This window comes from Sciurus carolinensis, chromosome 2, assembly GCF_902686445.1.
Source record: "Sciurus carolinensis chromosome 2, mSciCar1.2, whole genome shotgun sequence".
In the NCBI taxonomy this organism is placed as follows: Eukaryota; Metazoa; Chordata; class Mammalia; order Rodentia; family Sciuridae; genus Sciurus; species Sciurus carolinensis.
In genome coordinates, this window is record NC_062214.1 from 164042056 (window position 1) to 164063804 (window position 21749).

The window sequence follows — 21749 nt, forward strand, 5'->3', positions numbered from 1 at the left end:
GATCATGAACCAACTTTGATTTGCAAAATCTTCAAGGAGCAGCATGGGCTTGCTTGGAACTAGTCCCTTACAGTGAACCTCTATCTGGTCACTCATGCCAAAGTCATCAGCCTGAGGGTTCAAAGGGTTCAAGGTCTAGGTGAGGGGCAGTGGGCAGGAAGGCTCACCTCAGCTTAAAGACATGCTTCTTCTTTTTATAGTTGGCAGCAATCTCACAGATAGCATGTCTCAGGGCCAGGGGCTCCTCTCCATGGTAGGGAACCCCCAGGGCCAGGTTCTTGGCATCTTTATAGAAGGTCAGTTCACTATTCCTGAGCACGCAGTACAAATTGTTCCAGGACCTGCAAAGACGGGAACAAGGCAGGTCACCCACAGTCGCACTATAATATCTCTAGGATCAATTCCTATAGCTTTTCTGTTTCTTTTTAAAATTTTTTTGTTGTGGTAGATGGACAGCATGCCTTTATTTTATTTATTTTTATGCAGTCTAAGAATCAAACCCAGTGCCTCACACGTGCTAGGCAAGTGCTCTCCCACTGAGCTACAGCCCCAGCCCCCTTTCTGTTTCTTTTTATTGCACCATTTTTGCCTGATAAATAGTAAGATTATTGTTTAGAAAATGGGGGGGGGGAGTTGGGGGAGAATCATCTGCATGTAATTCACTACCAAAAGTTAACTATTATTCACATTTTACATATTGTAGTTTTTCTGCTATTCACATTCAGATTTTATCTATAGATAACTATAGATAACTAAAATTGGAATATACCATATTTATATATATGTATATATTTTTGTTTGTTTTTGGCTGGGAATCACACCCAGGGCCTCATGAATGCTAGGCAAATGCTCTAATGCCAAGCTACATCCCCAGCGCTGTATATTCAATTTTACATCCTGCTTTTAAGATAAACACTATGAGTATTTCTTCATATCCTCAAATATTTCTTGAAAGTGATTTTGCATGACTCTATGGTATGCCATCGCATATACACACACAATCCCTTTATTGATGGTCCTTATAATACCGGAAAATTTATCCACAATTTAAATAGTGATGTGATGATAGTTTTTATGTATACATCTTTGCCTGTAGTTCTGATCTTACCATGAGATAACATTTCTAGATGTAGCATTATTGAATCTAAGATCAATAGCACAAACTTAATTTTTCAGAGTATTCCCACATTCACTGGCAAAATTGATTCTGAATACATGACGTGACTTGAGTAGGGTTTTGTTTTGGATTTTGTTATTATTGTTTTAATGATATATGCACAGTATATTATCCTGGTGCTGTGTGTGTGTGTGTGTGTGTGTGTGTGTGTGTGTGATTAGGGATTGAACCTAGAGCCTTTTACATGCGAGGTTAACTCTACTACTGAGCTGTACTTCCAGCCCCTTTTTGAGGGCAGGAATGTGGAGAACTAGTAAGGCGCATGGATAAGAAGTACTGGAAGGTCAAAAAGTGAACTTGACCCTACAAAGTGGTTGCAGAGCCATTTTATGAAGCCTCAGTCTGACTTGCCACTCAGGGATCTTTCCTCTAGCAGTAAGGCAGTTGCTTAGAGGGACCTGGGTCTTTGGAGTAAGGTTGTGCCTTGAGTAAATGACAACCTGTCTGAGACGGTTTCCCCATCTGGAAATGGAAACGTCAGTATTGCGGGGTGGTTGGGAAGATTTGATCAGTCCTAACATCATGCCTGGCACACAGTAGGTACTCATTAAGTGTTAGCCTCCCTTTTCTGGTAGACTCCCATTTAAGCAATAAACCTCTACAGGGCAGCTGGGTCACTGAATTGTTCCTTTTCAGAATTTGAAGTAGCTTTGTTGAGATCCCCCAAGATAGGGAGCTCTGTGTGCTTCCAAGTGTCCCTGGGAACGTGTCTTGCCTCAACCTCTTGGTTTCATTTCCCTGAGACCCTGAACTGTTGCTGGAAAGAAGAGGCTGCAAGGACCTGGGCAGAGGCAGCCTTGGATAGACCAAATCCAAGGACATGATCGGCTCAGAATCAGAAAAGGAAATAGTTTCTCAGGGTCATGGAGTCACTTAAGACAGCACTAGAAGGGACTTGCAGAGGGCATCTGGGTCATGGACCCCCCAGGCACCTCCTATTTTATAGCTGAGGAAAAAGGCCCAGATCAATAAAAGCAGGACTTGGTCAAGGACATGTTGTTACCACCAAGACTCCCTCTGGCTGTCCAGCCCCGTGACAACTGTCATATCAACAGCCAGTGTCCACCACGGCCCTACTCTGTGCCAGGGACAGTGCCCCTACCCAACAGTCCTACTATTGTCATCATCCCATTTGTGACTTAGGGAGGTTGGGTAAGGCGTGCGAAGTCATAGGATTTGAACTCTGGACCAGAACTGAGGCTTTTCCCATCATGCTAAGTGGCCCTGGTTTTGCCTCCATGGGTGCCCAGGAGCTCTCCCAAACAGAAGCCAAGGGCGGCTCTTGCCCCAGTACATGCTCGGTGGCCAGGGCTCTGCTGGTGGAGCGATCCCTGGAAGCTGCCCGCCTCCCCGCGCCCGGCTGCCCTCCCGACACCTGTTGGATGCCTTCTTGTTGGGCCCCTCCAGGTCGTGCTTGCGGCCGAGGTAGCCCTCCATCTGCACGCTGTGCCCGTGGTCCCGCTGGGCCGGCAATGTTGTGGGCTCATCGCCCTCACTCAGAGGTGTGTCCAGGACCTTAAAGAGGGGCTCTGTGGCAGGCCTCTCATTCCCGTCGGACTTCTCCTCTTGCCCAGGCAAGGGTGGCGGCTGCAGGTCCTGAGGCCATGGCCTCTCTTCTTCCCCCTGCTCAGGGGAACAGGGGAAGAGCATACCTTCCTGGGGGCTCAGGCAGGGCCCCCACCTGAACCTCCTTCCCTTGTTCAATATGCTGCCTGACCTGCCCTGGCTTCCATGGCCTGCCGTGGGCACCCACCCACTTCCCGGGCCTCTTCCATACCTCTGGCTCCAGCTCCCCCACTCCCTGTCACCCCCATCTAACAACAGAGGGTTCTCAGAGGGGCCTGAGGAATGGTCACATCCAGGGCAGGTTCCAAGGCTATTGGCTGAGCTCTGGTTCAGGGCTTGGCTCCAGCCCCTCAGCCCTGCTTCTACCAGTTACTCCAACTGTGACACCCGGGCCCTGGCAAGAGTTCATTTGAAGAAAAGTTCTGCAGCTAAGACGAGTTTGCAAACCACTTTTACTAGGGCGTTGACTGGGAATTCTTCTGGTACTTTTGAATTCTTGTCAAAGCCCTAAAGCTAAGGATACTGGGCCCCAAAGCACCCCATGCTACTCCCAGGCCTTCCTTGGGTCTAACAGGCTCCCCTCCCATCATCTAATGAGAATTTGTTAGATGGAGCAGTGGTTTCTAGGGCTGGCTGCCTTTGACAATGACCTTGGAAGCTTTACAAAATGTTTTCAGGTCCTTTTCTCAAGGACCTGAGGGGTTAGCACATTGGTGTTGCTTGATAAGTGTTTCATGACTCTAATGTGCAATATGAGCCAAGAATTGCCCACATAAAGGAGACTTTACCTTGGGGAAATGCTGTGGATTTTACCTCCCTGTGGAGGCCTGGGGTGATCTCCAGCCCCTGCCCAAGTCAAATAAGGGGTGCTCTATTTTCAGGTGAACCTGAGAAGGGGAAAGCACACTTCCTGTTCCCTGATTGGGCATATCCTTATGCTGCGTGGACATATCCTCACGCAGCAGGACAAACTGGATACTGGGGGCAGCTAGCAAGAATAGGATCTTAGAATCCCTTGAGGGTTATGAATGGGCTCACTTGGTCCATCTAGCCAGCACAGGGTGGCTGCTGGAAACTTATAGGAAGAGGAGGGAAGATGCCCCAAGCAACCATGTCTGGATGCCTGAAGGGCCAAGGACATGACAGCCCAGGAGGACCAGAGTCACCCTGGGTAGTAAAGGGACTCTGCTTCTTTTTCTATTCCCCTTCCCTGCCCCAGAAACTGACATGGAGGTCCAGAAAAATGCTGGGGAGAAGTGAGGAAAGAGCAGACTATGTTCTCCTCTGTAGTGTGGGTTCCTTAGGCCATGGGCCAAATCTGAAGGAGAGAAATGGAGGAGGGCACCATGTTGGACATCAGATTGAAGCTTTAAGCTGAAGTAAACTGAGTAGACTTTTTAATAGGGAACAGACTGGCTTTGTGAAGCAGAGGTTCAGCGGAGAAGTTTGAAGGTAGTGTTCAGAAGAAAGGAAAAGCTGATCAGGTATGTAACCCATTAAATTAGGGCTGTTCAACAAGCAGGTTTTAAGTAGAGGGCCTGGTAAGATTTCATGTAAAGGGTAGTCAGACGTGGTGGTACACACCTGTGATCCCAGTGACTGGGAGGCAGAGGCAAGGGGGTTACAAGTTCCAGCCTGGGAAACCTAGTGAGATATATATCAAGCACTCTACCAACTGAGCTATCTTCCCAGCCCCCTAGTGAGATCTTATCTCACAAAATAAAAAAGGACTGGTGATGTAGCTCAGTGGTAAAGCATCCCTGGGTTCAATCCCCAGTAGCAAAAAATAATTGATTGAATTTAAATAAAAATAAAGGGTAATGTGGTTGGAAAAGTTTAGAGACCACTGGCCTCTTCTCACATTTTCTACGTATAATAAAACCAATGTTCAGAGAGGTTAAGTAACTTGTTCAGTCACACAGCTAATAGGTATGGAGGCAAGTGGGCACATGCACTCCAGAATCAAACAGGTTTGAATTTTTATGCCATCCTCAGGGCACTTATCTATTCCTTCCTTAGAATCCCTTGAGGGTTGTGACTGGGCCACACTCCTGTCTGCATTTGCAGTCTTTGTATCTTAAGAGCTTATGCACTGTCTGTGATGAGCCTGTCTTGGCCACAAAGTTCTGGAAACCCTGAATCCCTGCCTGGATCATCCTCTAGCTAGAGGAAGGGCAGGAGTGGCTGGAATGAGCCCCTCTGTGGTTCTAGTCAGGTCAACCCTCTGCTTTGGGAATAAGGTTCAAGAACAGACCCCACCCCCAGCCCCTGCTGCAACCCCATACTGATAATTGAACTTCACCTCTGGGCTACCTCCCTGATTCTTTTTGTATTTTTATTTTGAGTCACCTAATTCACCTAGGCTGGCCTTGAACTTGGGATCCTCCTGCCTTTGCCTCCTGGTATCACAGGCATGGGCCACTGTGCCTGGCAGGAGAGGATTATTAATGCAGAAAGGGAAGCCTTGTTCTCCCCACCCACTGCCCCACGGCTCAGCCTCAAGCTCCGCTGGTCCTGTTCTTCCTCTAGGAGAGGAGACTGTCCAGAGGACAGGGTGCAAGTGCATTGCTGCTCCTGGTGACAGGCCGGGTACTCCCAGCCCTGTCCTGGAGTCCTGGAAAAGATGTCATGGCAGAGACAGGAGGGAAGTCCGCCTGCCCTCTTGCCCAGTTTCTACCCCCTTGGGAGTGGCTCTGCTGGAGACCTCTGTGTCCACATCTGCTTCCTGTATTTTTACTTCCATGACCCTTCCTTTAGGGAACTGGTCTCTGAAAATCAGGATGGATTTAGCCAGGACTGACTCCCAACGAAATGTCTCCTCCGAATGAGTGCCTCATCCATGCTTCCTGGCAGGGAGAGGCCATGCCAGTGTGTTCAAAAGCAATCCGGCTGGGTCATGGGTTGGCTTTGGGATGGGGGTTCCCACTATATGCAGAGCTTTCTTCTGTGTTCCTGTTTGTATGGTGATGGTTTAAAGGCATCCTGCCCCTCACCCCATTCAAAGGTCAAGAGGAGGAGCCAAGAACCAGGGTGCAGATGAAGGTGTTAGGCTTTGGCAGGGTCCCCTTCCTTCCTGGGCTGGGGAGGGACACAGATACGGAAGATGGGGGTGGAATGAAGGTGGATGCAGAAGAGGGGGAAGGGGCTTTGGGGATCAATCTTTTCTCCTTGCTCCTAAGGGAGGTTGGCAACTCCCAGAAGAGGAGAAACAGACAGAAGTGCTCCTAAGCCACCTTCTCCTTCCCCACTGAATCTTTGTAATTCCTTCTCATTCCTTTCCAGGGATGGAACCCAGGGTTTGAGCCAAACGCCTGGAGTGAAAAGCCTGGGCATCTGTCTGGGGGAAGGGAGGGTATCAAGTGGCTAACCTTTCCCGATGCTGTCAGAGGCACTGGTACCAGCACCTACTTTACAGGTGGTGTGGAGCATTTCAAAGCATTGGAGCATCTGCAGGTGCTGCTCTGTGATCTTCCACCCACCACTGCAGAGCTTTGCTGAGCAATTGTGCCCTGTGCCCTAGGTGGCCAGCATGACCATCTCACATACCCCTTTGCCTCCAGCATAGGCTACTCAGGACTGAAATGCGGAATTTCCGCTTCTGCCAGGCAAGACCTCACTCCCTCCTCCTGCTACCATTTTCAACTGGAGCATTCTGAGACTCCAGTCAGGAACAGGATGACCATGGTGAACAGGTGAGCCCACCAGGCAGGACAGAAGCAGCCAAGGCTCCACACAGCATGAAGTGGGAGACCCCCAAGACAGTGAAGGCAGAAGTCATCAGACAGGGCTGAGGCCAAGAGTGCTCCTTAGAAGAGAGTTCTGGGAATTCAGAATTAGATTTTTATAAAGAGCTCACAATTTTGTAAAGAAAAGACTTCAAGCTAGACAATACCTCAACACATATCCATATACCTAAAGCCGAACCAATTTTAAAAACTACTGTCATGGTTCTGATCTGCAGAGGACAAGTTCACAAGACAGTGGAGAGCAAGCAGGAGGGCGCCACCTCCTCTCCTCCTCTCCTGTGGGTAAGCCCTGTGCTGGAAAGCTGTGAGTGTGTTGGAGAGAACTTTATTTGGCAGTTCATAAGAGATCAAGAATTTCCCTGGGGAATTACATCTGTAGCCACGACACTGGGAAGATCTGTAGGTAGGACCAGAAAGGGGGACATTGTTAGGGAAGCAGACCCCATGGGGGAAGGCTGAGGAGGGAGAATGATGGAGAAAGGTAAATGAAGTTGAAGCAAGAAGAGATTCTGGAACTAGAAAGAGGCCTTGAGGTCATGGATTCAGCCCTTCCTATTACAGATGGGAAAACTGGCTTCCAGAAAAGCACAGGGAGCAGCTGGGATCATGTAGCAGGTGGCAGAGCTGAGCAAGAACTCATGTCTTCTGCTTCCCTGTCCATGCAACGTCTTTCAAATCTGAAAGGGCTGTAGCACACGGCTGCTGGTGGTACTGGCATGCAGGGTGGTCAGGAAACAGGGGGAGCCCAGTGGCTGGGCAGAGACCTACTTGTGGTCTGGGCTCCAAACCTGCTGCAGAGTGAGTTTGAGGCCTGTGGTGTTGATGAAGTTCCTGCTTCTTTCTAGTCCAGCTCCAGCAAGGACTTCCCATCTAAGCAATGACCCCATCCCAACTGGGGAACCTGGAGTCAGGATGGTTTGGATAGAAGGGCCATCCTTGCCCAGGTACCAACAGAAGAGGTGACAGTTCTCTTGGCATCTCTGGAAGCATGCTATTCCTAGAGGAATTTGGTTAGAGAGTGCCAGGAGAAGGGGATGTTGGCCAGGCTCAGAGCTGCTGAGGCATGATTGTGGTGATAGGCAGGTTCTGTCGAAGGGTAGGAGATGGTCTGAGATCCCTTCTGTCCTCTGCTCTGAGGCAGAAGATCTGCTGCCATTGCTCTCAGTCATTAGGAAAGCATGCTGGATGTTGGGACCACATCACAGGAGGGCAGGGGACAGGTGGCACTGGTTGCTGGTTAAAGGAAATCAGGGGTGGGAAGAGCACAGACAGGAGGGTCTTACTGGCTATCACAGGATTGATTTTAAAGAGTGAGAGGTCCTGGGCTCCTGATGGGAGGGATGGCTGCGTCAAAGTCTTGGCAGAGATTGGCAGAGTCAAGCAAGGATCATATGAACTTGACTTTTTAGAGCTCTGTCTTTCCAGGAAGCTGGATTGATGTGGGGGAAGCAGACAGAGGATTGGGGGGTTTTCTCCACAGAGAATTTTCAAAACTGGAGTGACTCCTCGTGGGCAGGATGGGTCAATTTCTTTTGAACTAAGGAATGGAAGGTGTAGTTCCAAGATTGGACAGCAGGTGGCGCAGGGAACTACACACAACACTCTCCAGGCCCTGATAATCTGGCTGGGAACCGAAGGGTCTTTCCCAGATTCCAAAGTGAATTCAGAAATGCTGCAAGCAAAGAAACATAGGTGACAGGATCTTCTAAAGGTAATGGTGGTAAATGTAAGCCAGGGCATGAGGATGTACCTCAGAGACTTAGCCATAGGATGATATGTGACATGAGCCCAGTGTATATAGAGGTTGTGTGTGTGTGTAAGAGATGAAGGGACTTAAAAGACCACCTACCAAATACCAGATGTTTTCCCTATATTCTCTCTTCCAAGCCCCATAGTCCTCTGCAAGGCAGGTTCTGTTTTCAGATGAGGGGAACCGGGGGTCACAGCAAATGAGTAACTTGCCCACACATATATCTTGTGATGGAAAGTAGAGGCTGCAGGTCCGTCTGGCCTCAACTCTGTGCTCTTCCTAACAAGTTCTGCTGCAAGAGGGGGAGGCCTCCTATCCAATGGGTTTACGGTCTAGGTAAGATGTGCCCAGCTTAGGTAAGGCACATGGCTGGTCCATGGAGGTTGCTGATTGTGTTAGGGACACACTGGAAGGTGCTGGAAGAGGAGCTTGGGGCCAGACAAAACCCATGGCTAGATGCCTTAGGCAACTAAGTAGCATGGGGTGACAGTAGGATGGGGAGACTTAGCACTCAGGCAGCTGGGAATGTTTAGCCTCCCTAGTGTCTGATGCTTTGACTCCTGTGCCCTGGGTGGCAGGGCTGTCTAGACAGGTTAGGAGGGTTGTTCAGAAGACAATTGTTTGCAAGATAAAAAAAAAAAAAAAAAAAAAAAAAAAAAGTTTGCTGATTTGAAACCAGTCAAAGATAAAGAGATGGCCACTTTGGATAGGCAGAGACAAATGCTCAAACAAGAAAGCAGCGGCTATGGTTGAATGGGAAGGAAGAACTGAGGAGGAACTGAGGCTGGGGAGATGGGGAGTGAACCCCAGGCTGGCAGGCTGGTGGGGCAAGCAGAGCTGCTCCTTGCTGTACGCCAAGGCCCAGCTGTCTGTCTGAGATGGCAACTGAGGAGCTTGTGCAAGAGGCCCAAAGGGAGGGATGCAGGGCAGAGGCCACCAGGTAGAGTGAGTGAGGGGCGGGGGAATGGCAGTTTAGGCCTCCCTAAACAGGGAGGAGGGAGACCCAGTCCACTGCCACCAGTGGCTGAGAGGAAAGCAAGGCTTCCTGAGGCGCTCTCCACCTCGCCCACAGCCTGTGTGGTGTCTTTGGGTCCCTGTCCCGGAGGAGCTGGTGCTGCTCAATCTCGGGGATCCGGAGCATTAGAATGACTAGAGAGACCACAACCTCTGCATCCAGACCTGCCACCCAGTGGTCAAGTTGTCAACTTCAAACCCATTTCTGAGACACCTCCAATGTTAACTGAGTCTCATCCTGAGTCCACCGGTACCTGGGATGCTCTGAAATACAACCGGAAAGAACTTAGGAAGAGTGGAAGTTCTTCTTAAGCAGCAGGGCCAGAAAGATGGTGTCTGACCATAGCAGAGGGCTGGGCACAGCCAGCAGTGGGCAGATGTTCAGGGAGCCATGCCAGACTGCAAGCAGACACACCCCTGCCATGCTGACTCAGGCATCCTGGAGAGACAGGGCCACGCCCAGGTTTGGGGGCAAGCTGACGTTCTTTCCAGGCTGGCTCTGCCCATTAAGAACAAACATAGGATTTGCATTCGCTGCAAAATGTCTGAAGAAGCTGCCCTCATGGGGGAGGAGGAAAGCCTGGGAAGCTTGTTGAGGCAAGAAGGAACACAGCTGCGCCTCCACACCCACATCACTTCCACCTGAGGACGCAGGGCTGTGGCTGCGGCCTGAAGCTCCCAGCTGAGAGGAGCCCGCGCTGGGGGAGTTTCCCAGGTTGCTAAGCAGGTGACGGAAGCTGGAGTCAGCCAGGCCCTGGGGAGACCATGGAAGGGAGATGCAAGAGACCCAGGAATTCTGACTCCCCGTGTTCAGCCCTGACAGGATGCTCAACCCCCCCTCCAGGGGTCAGTCTTAGAAGGCCACTTGCAAGAGTGGCATCTGTGAGCTGCCCTTGGGTCAGAGTATTCCATGACAATTTCCTGAAGGCTTCTCATGAAGGGCACCCACACAGCTGCTCTTTGCAGTGATCTTGCGTCCCAGGGTCCCCTCTGCAGTGCAGACTCATCTAGCCCAGAAGCTTGTGGACCGTCAGGGCATGTTTGTCCCCAAACAATGAAGGGCATTCTTTCTTACTGTCACAGCCCTTGGGAGCACCAATCCCTTTGAAGGATGTTACTCACATTTTCACGGCAGCCCTGGAGGGTGAGTTCCTACGGCGGACCCTTCTTTCCACCCCAAAGCCAGGAAACAGGCAATGTGGGACCTGGAGACCCTTCAGTCTAGGGGCACCCCCATTCTCTCCACCACCACAAGGATCATCTCTTTCTCTCCCAGGAGAAAAGAACACGTCACCACAAATGCTACATCTGGGGCCTGGAAATTGAGGGACCCTCCAGCTCTTCTCAGGGTTATGCACCCAGGCGAAGGGGGTTGCAGGGGCAGAGGGTGTGGGGTGAGGTGCACCCTGACCAGAACCTTCTCACGCACTAGGCCCAGGCAAGTCTGCCTGCCACTGCTGCCACAGGCACGGAGAAGCCAGCAGGCCCCCTTCAGGGCTCTGTCCTTGGCAGCAGCAAAGGTCTGACCTGTTCTCTCCTCCCCAAACAGGAAAAAAGACAAACACCCAGGCCTTAAGCTCTCCTTCCCTGTCCCAGCCTGGCACTGGCTGGTGCCTGATGAACCAACCAGGTATCTTAGAGCTAAGAACGAGATCACAGGAAAGTGGGAAAACCACCTCCACAGCCCCTCCCTTGACTAGCTACACCGCTGACATACAGGAACATTCTGGACTTTCTGTAATCCCACAGAGAGGCCTTCATAAGGGCAAGAGACTCGGGGTCATTATCTAAAACCCCACTCAAGGTTCCAGCAAAATGGATTGGAACCCAGATGCCCTGATGTGCACTCCACAGGTTTTGTTTTAGGCGAGTGACACCCTGTTTCTTCTGCATGACCTTGCACACACTTACCTGTAGGAAGGGATTAACCAGGACGCGCACTAATGCGCAGAGGCCAGAGGTGAGGGGAGCCAGTGTTATTGCACAGTGATGGGATGGCAGCTCAGACACTGTGTGTACACATGTGTGCGCATGCACACCGGGAAGAGGCGGACGGTGGGGGGTATGCGCCTGCTTGGACAGGGCAAGAGCACCCATCCACTCCCAGCTGTCCCCCAGCAGGAAGCCACATGCATTAGTAAGGGGTTTACATGAAGCGATACGTATCTACTCTAGAGGGCACCAACACCAGACTGCACACACAGGACCAGCAGGAGAGCCACTGGACCCCAGGCCTGTCCTAGAGAGGAAGCCAAACCTTCCTGGGATAGGCCAGAGGTTCTATAAAGGACAGGCTGGAGGAGTCAGAGGCTGGCTTTGTGAGGAGGCTCCCGAGGTGGGTTGGTGGTTCTCCATCCTCCTGTCTCTCATACCAGAGACTGACTGGGCATTAGGCCCTCCCTCTGTGTTTCATGGATCCTCATGAAAACTTAAGATGCTCAGAAAGGAGAAGCAGCAGGAAATCTGTTTCCAGGAGGCCTCTGGTCTGGTGTTCATTTGATTCGCCATCTGGTTTCTTTCTGGTACCAGGCAAGGGCCAGTTTTCCCATCTGGCAGAGTGGCTGGCTCTCCAGGAAGGGTCTCAGATGTGGACTCACTCATCTTCCCCCAGAGAGACACTCAGGTCCAAGCAAATTTTATTTCCCTCAACCCAGTGACATTCAAGTGTTGCATGGAGGAGGCTCTGATGCACATGTAATTACATTTGCACAAACATATGTGACACAGACAATGGTGGAGCTGCTCAGGTGATCACGAAGGAGCCCGCACACCAGGACACCACGGCATGCAGACACACAGGGATGCAGGGCAGAAGCGCAGGTGGGGGCAGGAGGCAGGGACAGCCCCAGCCTGTGTCCAGAGTCCACTTCAGCCCCTAGAGTTTTCTCTCCCTCCAACGAGGGCTGGTGCTGGGAAAAGGGACTGGAACGTGGTCAGCCATAGACAGGGATGATGGACATTTCAGAGGGGACTCCCGGCAGAGGCCCTTCAGCAGGGCCTGGCAGTGCCCTCTGCTGGGCATGATGGGCTGGTATAGCTTAGAAGGGAGGCAGAGGGAGCTGAGAGTGTATGTGTGTGTGAGAGAAAGAGTGAGAGAGCGACTAGGGAGGGAGGGAGTGCAAATCCAAGTCTAACAGAGATTCTGCACAGGGAGGAATCACTATATGCATTTTTCTTTTCTTTTTTCCCCCTCTCCCCGCACCCAGGTCCTTGTGCATTCTAGAAAAGCTGTATGTGTATTTTTCTGGGGTGGTTCATGTACCAGAAATTTCCACCGAGAATACTAATCTTTCTTAGTTTCCCCTCAGAAGTCAGGCAAGCTCACCTGGGCACTTGGAGATGAGGGGCACGTGAAGGATCTGTTGCTCTCTTGACCCCCAGAGCCACATGCCACAAGAGGTCCACACAGCAGAAAAGCCATGCAAGCTGCATGCTGATTCTTGCTCTCTTCTCAGCCCACTGCTCCCCAGAGTGGCCCTCTTGGGCCCTTCCAGCCCCTCCTCCAGTCAGACCTCCATCACACCCTCCTTTCCTACACCTGGGGCTAGCCCCCTGACACCCACAGCCCTGGGATTCTCCCTCACTCCTGTAGGACCCCTTCAAGTCTGTCTGCCTCAGAACCAGCTCCACATGCTAACTCACTGGCCCAGGTCAGCAGAAAGAGAGAGAGGGCTCTGCAAAAGAGGGAGGAATCTGCTGGAAGGGTGGGTCTCCCCACTTCACTGCCAAAAATGCCTGCAGGCAGGACAGGATGTCGACTGGTTCATGTGTGTGTGTATGTGTGTGTGTGTGTATGTGTGTGTGTGTGTGTGTACACGTGTGTTTGTATGGAGGGTGTACGTGTGGAGGATGGAGTTAGAAGGAAAATGGGGAAAAGGACAGTGTGCCCAAATTTTATACCCTGTATAAAGTGCTTCCCTGAATGTAAATAGTGATATGTTTATATAATAAAATTTATTAGACTAGATAAAACCAAACTAATAGAGTCATGTCAGTGGGATGGCAGTCAGTTTCGTCTGGGTTGGAGGAGGAGGGAAATTATTCTAAGAATTAAGAAAACCTAAGTGAAAAAGTAGACTGATTGGAGTGAGGCTTCTGGGGACACAGGCAGGACAAGGAGGGCCCGGGAGCAGGGTGGCGCATGCCCCATTCTTGCCCTCTGCCCTGGAGGAGCCTAGTAGGGATGAGGAGGCTCTGGCAGCAACGACTCCCAGGAACTAGACAAATGGGACATGAAACTGACCGGGGAAGTTCTCTCAGTCGCCGCACGGTGGGGGACGCGGGGAGCCTCCCCTGCTGTCTCGCCTTCCTCCTCTTGAGGCCTAAGGAAGACACAGCTTCTCTTTAATGCCAGGTGACCCTCTGAAGCCGGCGCCTCCCTCTGAGGCCTGGCTTCACACACGTGTGGCAGGAGCGCCACTCATCTGCCCAAAGGTGCTCCGCGAGGAGTCGCCCAGAGGCTTATAGATGGGAAAAGTGAAGCAGTGCTTCAGAATCGGACCAGTGCCCCTTGAGACAGCCCTGGGGGTGGTGCTGGAGGGCCCCTGAGGGCGCGCCCTATCTCAGCCGCAACCACGTTGGCCTCCCCTTCCTTCCTGTGACTGGGGCAACAGAACATTCTGGCTTCAAGCTCTGTGCACTCTGGGTTTCACTGACAAGGGGCCAAGTGTGTCTTGTTCAGATGTCCAGTTGCCATCAAAAGCCTCCTCCTCCTTCCCACCCACCCTGCTGCTCCTTGCCACATAGCCACCACTCACCCAGGCTCCTCTGCGGGTCTCTCTGGGGTCTGGCGTTCTTTAAGCTCAAGCTGGAGAAGGAAAAGGTGAAGGTCAGAGTAGGCACAGGGCAGAGCTGTGTCCTCAGGTGACCTCCCTCTAATCACAGCGCTGCACCCCAGCACACCCTGGTGGTTGTCCCCCGCCCCCCGACGCCCCTTTTCATCTTTGGCATTCAAAGTGAGTACTTTCTGTTGCTGGCTTTTCATGCCCGCATCTTACATTGGAGTTCTGGTTGTGAGACTCCCCCAAGGCAAGGCTGCAGCCCACCCCAGCCTCCCAGCCTGTCCCCCTCACCGTAGTGGGCTTCTCCAGAGCAGCAAAGCGTTCTGCCCAGGTGGCTGTAGACTTCTCAAAAGCCTCGTGCCTCTTGATCAGCTTCTCTACACTGTCCACAGTGTGGCCAAAGTCTCGGCTGGCCAGGTAGGGCTCTTGGGCAATGAGCCACGCTTCAGCCACAGAGGCGTCCCTGGAGAACTGGCACACCTCCAACACTGCCAGAGAACAAGCCGAAGACCCACCCACAAGGCCCAGGGGCCGGTTAGCATTCAACAGTCATTCCTGTAGGGACCTGGGCGGCCGGTGGTCAGGTAGGAGAGACAGGTGTCCCTAAACTGCATGGATGTCTTGTTCAGTCCCGACCTCCTGCCCAAGGCCACTCCATCCCCACTCTGGGGTCCTACCTCATCTCCACCAATAGCCATATTTTAAAAACACATGAATGGAAACAAACTCTGTTTAGAAACCAAATGCAGTTTAGATGCCTCTCTTTTGAGGAATAGTCTTCTGCCCTGAATTCTCTTGTTGGCCTTTGTCTTTGTCTCAACTTGTGGATAAACAGCCATAGGGATCTTTTTGGCTCACAGCTCCTACCCAAAAGGCGAGCGTTTCTGCACCTCTCCTCAGCCTCCAGCGCTGGAGGAAGGAACCCTTGACTGACGCTCCTTAGAGCAAATACCCAGCATGCCGAGAGTACCGAGAGCGGGAGAGCGCCACCCTGCACCTCCCCAGCCACAGCTCAGCTGAGACAGCAGCCCAGCACCAGGTGGGCCAGGAGTGGGGCCCTGGTCGCTGGAGGGAGGCTTCCAGAGAGGGTTTGCTTGGTCTTCTGCTTGGCCCAAGGTCCAGAGCTTTGCCAATGGTTGGTGCTGTGGGGAGGGTCTCCTCCAGGCAGTGGTGAAAAGCCACCCTACTGCAGCATCGCCCTCCCTGCCCCTGCGCCAGTAGGTGTGTGGCCCTGCCCCATGTCCCCAGGCCCTGCGCTGCACTCACACATGTGGAGCCGATCAGCTCGGGCCTCCCATTTATCATTCATGTCCTTCCTCTTGGCCACCACCTGCTTCAGTTTCTCCCGGATCTGTAGGGAGGGAAGGAGAAAAGCATGGGCTTTGGGAACACTTCCCTCTCTCTGAGGCAGTGCACAGATGGCTGCAGAGAATGCCAGGCTTGGTCACACAGGCCTGGCTTCAAGTCTTGGCCTCGCTACTTGTTAGCTGTGCAGTCTTGGGCAAGTTACTTAATCTCTCAGGCACCTAAATATGTCTCGCCTAGGAGATGGAGTCATCAACTTCTAAGCAAGGACACATGTGGGCATGGGTCGATTATGAGCCTGCTGTCCTTCAGGGAGAGGCCAACTCCTTAAGATGGAGAACAGGCTTGGTGTGGCTCCAAGTCCTGACCCGCTGGCAGACCCGATGCTCCACGAGTGAAAGATAGGTTCCTCAGAGCTCCCCCAGTCCCCACCAAGAAGCTACCTGGCCAGTAATAGTGAGGACAAGGACATGAAGGGCTCACCTCCTCTGAAGCCTGATGTTGCCGCTGTAGCAGGGACTCCCCGAGCTCCAGGCAGGTGCTGAAGTTCTTGCCCCGGGTGTTGATCTCTGACTTGATGCCCTGGTGATACTTCAAGAGTAGTTCCACAGAGGACACATCCCTGGGGACAAGGCAAGGGCCAGAGAGGGAGCCTCTGGGTCACTCTGGCAGAAGGGGCCACCTCCCACTTGCCTCAGGGAGTTTGGCCCGTTCCCTCCTCTCTCTCTGCTCAACCAGGAAGTCCAGCCCCAGGAACACTGAGCCCTAAGGTCTTCCATTGCTCAGTGGACAGGGCATGGGCAGGGGTGCAGGGTCCCCAGGAGGAGCCAGGGAATACTAATCAACAATAAAAAGGAATGAAGTGGGGCTGGGGTTGTGGCTCAGTGGTAGAGCGCTTGCCTAACATGTGTGAGGCCCTGGGTTTGATCCTCAGCACCACTTTAAAAAGATAAATAAATAAAGTTATTGTGTTCATCTACAACTAAAATAATTTTTAAAAAAGGAATGAGGTGCTGCTTCATGGTACAACAAAATGAATCTTGAAAACAGACTAAGTGAAAGAAGTCATTCACAAAAGATAATATATCTATGAACTATCCAGAATAGGCAAATCTAGGGAGAGAGGAAGTGGTGGCTGCCAGGGGCTTGCCAGGGGTTCAGGGGCAAGAGGCACAGGGAGTGACTGCTAATGGGGATGGGCTTTTTTGGGGGTGGGAGTGATGAAAATCTTCTGAACCTGGATGGTAGCGATGGCTGTATAACTAGGAATATATCGCTGGGTGCAGTGGCGCATGCCTGTAATCCTGGAGGTTCAGGAGGCTGAGGCAGGAGGATTTCGAGTTCAAAGTCAGCCTCAGCAGCTTAGTGAGGCCATAAGCAACTTCATGAGACCCTGTCTCTAAATAAAATATATTTTAAAAAGGACTGGGGTGCTCGCTTCGGCAGCACATATACTAAAATTGGAACGATAAGATTAGCATGGCCCCTGCGCAAGGAAGACACGCAAATTCGTGAAGCGTTCCATATTTTAATATAAATTTGTCTGATCATTGATGAAGTTAAGCACATTTTTATTATTTTGGTGGCCATTCATACATCTTTTAAAATTTCCTATTCTTTAAAAAGCATCTCCCCCCCCCACCAAAAAAAAAAAAAAAAAAAAGGACTGGGGATGTGGCTTAATGGTTCAGCACCCCTGGGTTCAATCCCTGATACCTACCCCCGCAAAAAAACAAACAAACAAACAAACAAACAAAAAAACACTAACAAAAAAAATCTAGGAATAAATAAATACCACTGAATGGAACACTTTAAATGGATGAAGTGCAGTGCATAGATTATATCTCAGTAAGCAGGCACCTTGCAGGCAGAGGGATAATTGCTGAACGGACACTAACTGAGTGGACAGCTCTGAGCCCTGCTGGGTGCTCACTGCTCAGGTGCCTGGCCCCCCCCTCATGGACAATCAGCTTCATCCTGAGTTTTAGGAGGATGGTTCTGGGGGAATGAGCAGTCTTGGACCTGTCCAGCTTTGGATGTGTGAGTTGAAGTGGTCACTGTCCCCCGTTGGACAGTTTGAATTACTCTCTCCCCTTGCTCTGAAATGGTTGATCCTCCCAGTAGAACCTGAGCCACTCAGAAATTCATCTCAGGTGCCCTTCAGGAGAGGAGGAGCCGTGGGCATGTGGGCCTCACCTGGCACGGAGTGGAGCTGCCTTGAGGATGTCCCCCTTACCTGGGCCTCTCCTGGGTCTCAATCTGCCGGTTGATACCCTCCATCCAGGAAAGCAGATCACGGACCATGCTGAAGAAGCGGAATTTGTCTGCTGTGTCCACAAGTTGAGTCCGGCGCCCAGCACAGGCATCGAGTAATGCCTGCCAAGCAGCAGACACCTCCTGTTCCTTGCTCTGGATGGCATCTGCCTTCTCCCCGGCGTACGCTGTCTGCAGGCGGGTAGCCACATCCTGGAACTGCTGTACCTGTGGTCAGGCAAAACCAGACATTGTTCCCTGGACAGAGGCATGTGGGACCTGGCACTGGAAGGGCATCTGTCCTATCTCCTCCCTAGCACACCATGGGAAGGTTCCAGCCTCTGCCCAGCGGATGCTGTAGAAGGATCCCTACTTGGACACCTCTATCTACCCAAGGATTTTGGTGAGGATTTAGAAGTGACGGGAACTCACTACCCTTTGATCTCCTTAAAGGAACTATAATGAGAGTAACTATGAACCAGGCACTGTTCTACAAAGTTCATATTAACTTTGCATCCTTGCAATAATCCCATGAAAGAGGAACTTTCATTATCCCCGCTTTTGAGATAAGGAAACTAAGGCACAGGGAGGTCAAGTAAATAGCCCCAGATCCCTCATACTAACTAGGGTCAGTGGGGTTAGAGCTGTGCTCCTGGGCCCCTGTTCTTAAACCACCCTACATGCCATGTCTTTAAGGAAGGGGCTACACCAGATCCCCAGGGATAATGAAACCTTCTTCCTGAGACCTCAGTGGGACCTCAGAGTCCCCTGTCTCAGGGACTCCGGCACCTCCAAAGACAATAGCTGCACATCAGGTCCCACCTTCAGCTGGAGGATAAATCCCTAAAAGGTCTACTTCCAGGTGAATCAGGGGCCCAGCCCAACCTACCTTGGTGTCATCCCTGAACTCCACTGGGCTGCCCTGGGACCGCATAGCCAGTGGAGGCCTGAGGAACCTTTGGCAGCTAGGGTCTCTCACCTTTGTCCTGTTCTATCACACCAAGTTCTGGGGAAACCTAGGGATCTGCAGAGGTGCCTCTGCATATCCCCAGTGATTAAGGGGGTGTCGAGAAGGCAGATCTTAGGAGCACCCCAGTTCCCACTGGAAAGACCGGACTGCCTGGTGGGCACACACATGTGGGATTTATAACCAGAGCACCAGAGTCTGAGCCTTGGCCTCACTATGTATCTGCAAGTTCCCAGGCAACTTTCTGGCTCTCTGCGCCTTGCTTTCCTCACCTACAAAATGCAGACAGGGTTAGTATCTCAGAGCATGGCTCTGAGGATCCAGTGCTAGAAAAGCACTATGCATTAGCTAATAATATTGCATAAGGTATTTTATGGATTTTTTTTTTTTTTTTTTTTTTTTGGTGAGAATTCAGTTTAAAGTACTTCTGAAGTTAAAGAGTATCTGAAAGCCACTACTCCCTGCCCTGAGCTGTTAGTTCTCTAAGGAAGGGAAATCTCCAGGTGCCCATTCTAGAAGGTTCCCCTCCAGGAGCCAGAAGGGTGGTGGCACTTGTGGGCACCTGCATGCCCAGCAGGTGGAGCTCGCGCTCGAAGGCAGTGTGCACCCGGTGGAAGGACTCGGCAGTGCTGGCGTCCAACCCCACATCCTCGGGCAGCTCGCGGTGCTTCTCGTCGATGAGGCCCAGGATCTCCACCCCAGTGTAGAAGTAGCGGTGCAGGTCATAGGAGGCTGCCAGCAGCTGCATGCGCGTGTCAATGAGCTCCAGCAGGTCCGCCCACATGTCATTCAGCCCATCCTTCCACTCGGCGATGGTGGCCGCCTCACTGTGGCCCGCATCAATGAGTCGCTCAATGGTGGCATTCACGTTGTCCACCCGCTCCTGCCCAATGGCCCCAGTCTCCCGGGCAAAGTCCCGGAATTTGTCTCGAAGCATCTGAACATGGGGCAGACAGAAATGGGGTTAGTGGGGCTCAGGGCCAGGTGGGTATCATCTTGCTCCCAGCTGCAGATGTTGCTAGGTGGCCACTGTGACCATCTGGTGCTGACCCTCAGTCTTTCCCCAGGGCAGCGTGGGCCCTCTGACCACACCTCACCCTGGTGTGACTGCATCCCTGTGCAATGCCCTGCAACGGTAGGGGCATCGTGAGGGTCTGGAACCATGGCTGACTGTGTCTACTGCAAAGAAGGCGGGAGCTGTGGTACTCACGGTCACGTGGTCAAAGTCTTGCCCCATTTCTTGGGATGAGGCCACCATCTCCTTTTCTGTAATCCACTGCTCCAAGTCATCAGCCTCCCTCTTCAGCTGGAACAGATGGTACATGTTCTCCAGCTTCCGCCTGCGTTCTTCTGCCATGTCCTTCAGCCCGGCATACTGCTTATCCACTTGCCCCTGAAGTCTGATTATCTGTTCCCTGGAATTTGATCCAAGAAATCCCTTAAAGATGGTGATCAAGAACCCGGAGCAGCCTGCTCAGAGGAGCCGACCTTCTCCTCCCTAGATCCCTACGTAGGGGAGTGAAGCTTAGGAGAAGTGATAGTGGCTTTTCCTGGGGAAGAGCTGGTGAGAGAAGGAATAACCTGTTTGGCCACAGTGCCTCATGGGAGGGCTGGACTGAGTCATGGACTTCTGCCCTGGTGTGGCACCTGCTGCTGTGGCCCTCTCTCTGGGAAGCTCACAGGTTCATGCGCACAGGGCAGACTCCATTATCCTTCTCAGGAGGTCGATGGGGCCGGGCTGAGCGGGTTCCAGCAGTGGTGCCCCTGCCGAGCTCTTCAGGGAGAGACAGAACCAGGGGCCCAGTCCTTGGGGATCTCTGGGAGCTGTGTGGCTGCCAAGGACCAGCAGTGGCAGCCGAGGACAGGGCCATGACAAGGGCAGCCTGAGGAGTCTGGTCAATGGGTTCTCATTTATTCAGAACCCAGGCAAGTCAATGGTTCAGATGGGTATAACTTTTCTACATTCACTTTGACATAGGAGTCTGCTGAGGATTTTATGAGGTCCTGAAGTACTTTCTGAACCATAAAAAGAAAAGCAAAATGAGTCTTCAGTGTCTCTTAGCATATTCTAAATCTTCAAAAGATTGGAGCTCTAAGGTCACCAAAGCATAATTTTGCTATTCCATTTTCTGATCTTTTTGCAAACCAGGCCTCAGGTGTCCCATGTTGGCGTCCCTCACACAAGACTAAGGGACTGGGCCAATCAACAACCCCCAAAAGGGACTGGGCCCATCAATAGTCCAGAAACTTCTGTATCTGGGGGAAATTGTTCCCATTTTCCTTTCTTAAACCTGGAGGGATATTGGTTGGTGGGGTCACTGGCCTGATGCCCAATGACCTGCCGAGTCACTTCAGGAGGCACACGCACCCCTCAGGATGTCCTGCGGCCAGCAGGCTCTGGGCCCGGCCAGCCAGCTGCTTCATGTTCCTCCCGTACTCCTCCACGGTGTGCTGCTGCCTCAAGTGCCTCTTGAGCATCACGATGGCGCCCTCTTCATCCTACGAGGCAGCAGAGGTCAGCGCCAGAGTTTCAGCCCAGCTTCCTGGAGGTGCTGGGTGAGGAGAGCCCTTCCCCTCCTGCCCCTTGGACTCCCAGCAACACCCACACCCTGCCTTTCTCCATCATCTGCTCTCTGTCTGTCCTTCTGGGTTGGCCCACTACCGACCTGCTGCCCCCATGAAAACTTTCTAACAACCCAGCTTTGAGAGACCCCTTCCCTTCCCCTCCCTTCTCCACAGCAGTTAAGGGGCAGCAGGGAGATTCTGTGGGTCCCCTGGACACCCTCACCCACTCGCACCCCTCACATGCTTGGATTCCACCCCACTAGTGCCCGCTCCAGCTCTCCCGTCCACCTTGGCACCCTGGCTGGCAGCCCCTGCCCCAGCAGACCTTGGGGAGCTCATCAGAGAAGACATAGAGCTCCTGCTCGCTGATCCAGGCCTCGGCCTCGCCCGCGTCCAGGTAGTACTGCTGTGCCTCGTGGGCGTCCCGCAGGCGCTGCAGCCGCCCAGCCGCTGCCTCTCGCAGGGTTGCCCACGAGGCCTGCAGGTGCCCCAGGCGTTCCTCGATGTCCTGGAGGTCGATCTCTGCAGTCTCCACCAGCTGCCGTCCCCGCTGCAGCACGTCCTCCACCCGCGGCGCATGGCCCAGGATCTCGTTCTGCAGTGTCTGTGACCATGAGGAAGGGTT

At 52.2% G+C, this 21749-nt stretch overlaps 1 protein-coding gene and 1 pseudogene across 2 annotated transcripts in view; one reads left to right on the forward strand and one right to left on the reverse strand.

Annotated features, from left to right (window-relative positions):
- Positions 1–21749, reverse strand: part of Sptb (spectrin beta, erythrocytic) — a 117333-nt gene that overhangs the window by 3354 nt on the left and 92230 nt on the right. For both annotated transcript variants that reach the window (XM_047538086.1, XM_047538088.1), the window contains exons 23-34: positions 21450–21728; positions 20928–21058; positions 19770–19974; positions 19122–19496; positions 17576–17820; positions 15823–15961; positions 15301–15385; positions 14326–14522; positions 14011–14060; positions 13497–13575; positions 2553–2800; positions 168–341 (exon numbers count right to left, since the gene is read on the reverse strand). In XM_047538086.1, the coding sequence (XP_047394042.1) occupies positions 168–341; positions 2553–2800; positions 13497–13575; positions 14011–14060; positions 14326–14522; positions 15301–15385; positions 15823–15961; positions 17576–17820; positions 19122–19496; positions 19770–19974; positions 20928–21058; positions 21450–21728 (2207 nt within the window). The remainder of the gene's footprint in view (positions 1–167; positions 342–2552; positions 2801–13496; positions 13576–14010; positions 14061–14325; positions 14523–15300; positions 15386–15822; positions 15962–17575; positions 17821–19121; positions 19497–19769; positions 19975–20927; positions 21059–21449; positions 21729–21749) is intronic.
- LOC124978349 (uncharacterized) lies at positions 16770–16870 on the forward strand (annotated as a pseudogene).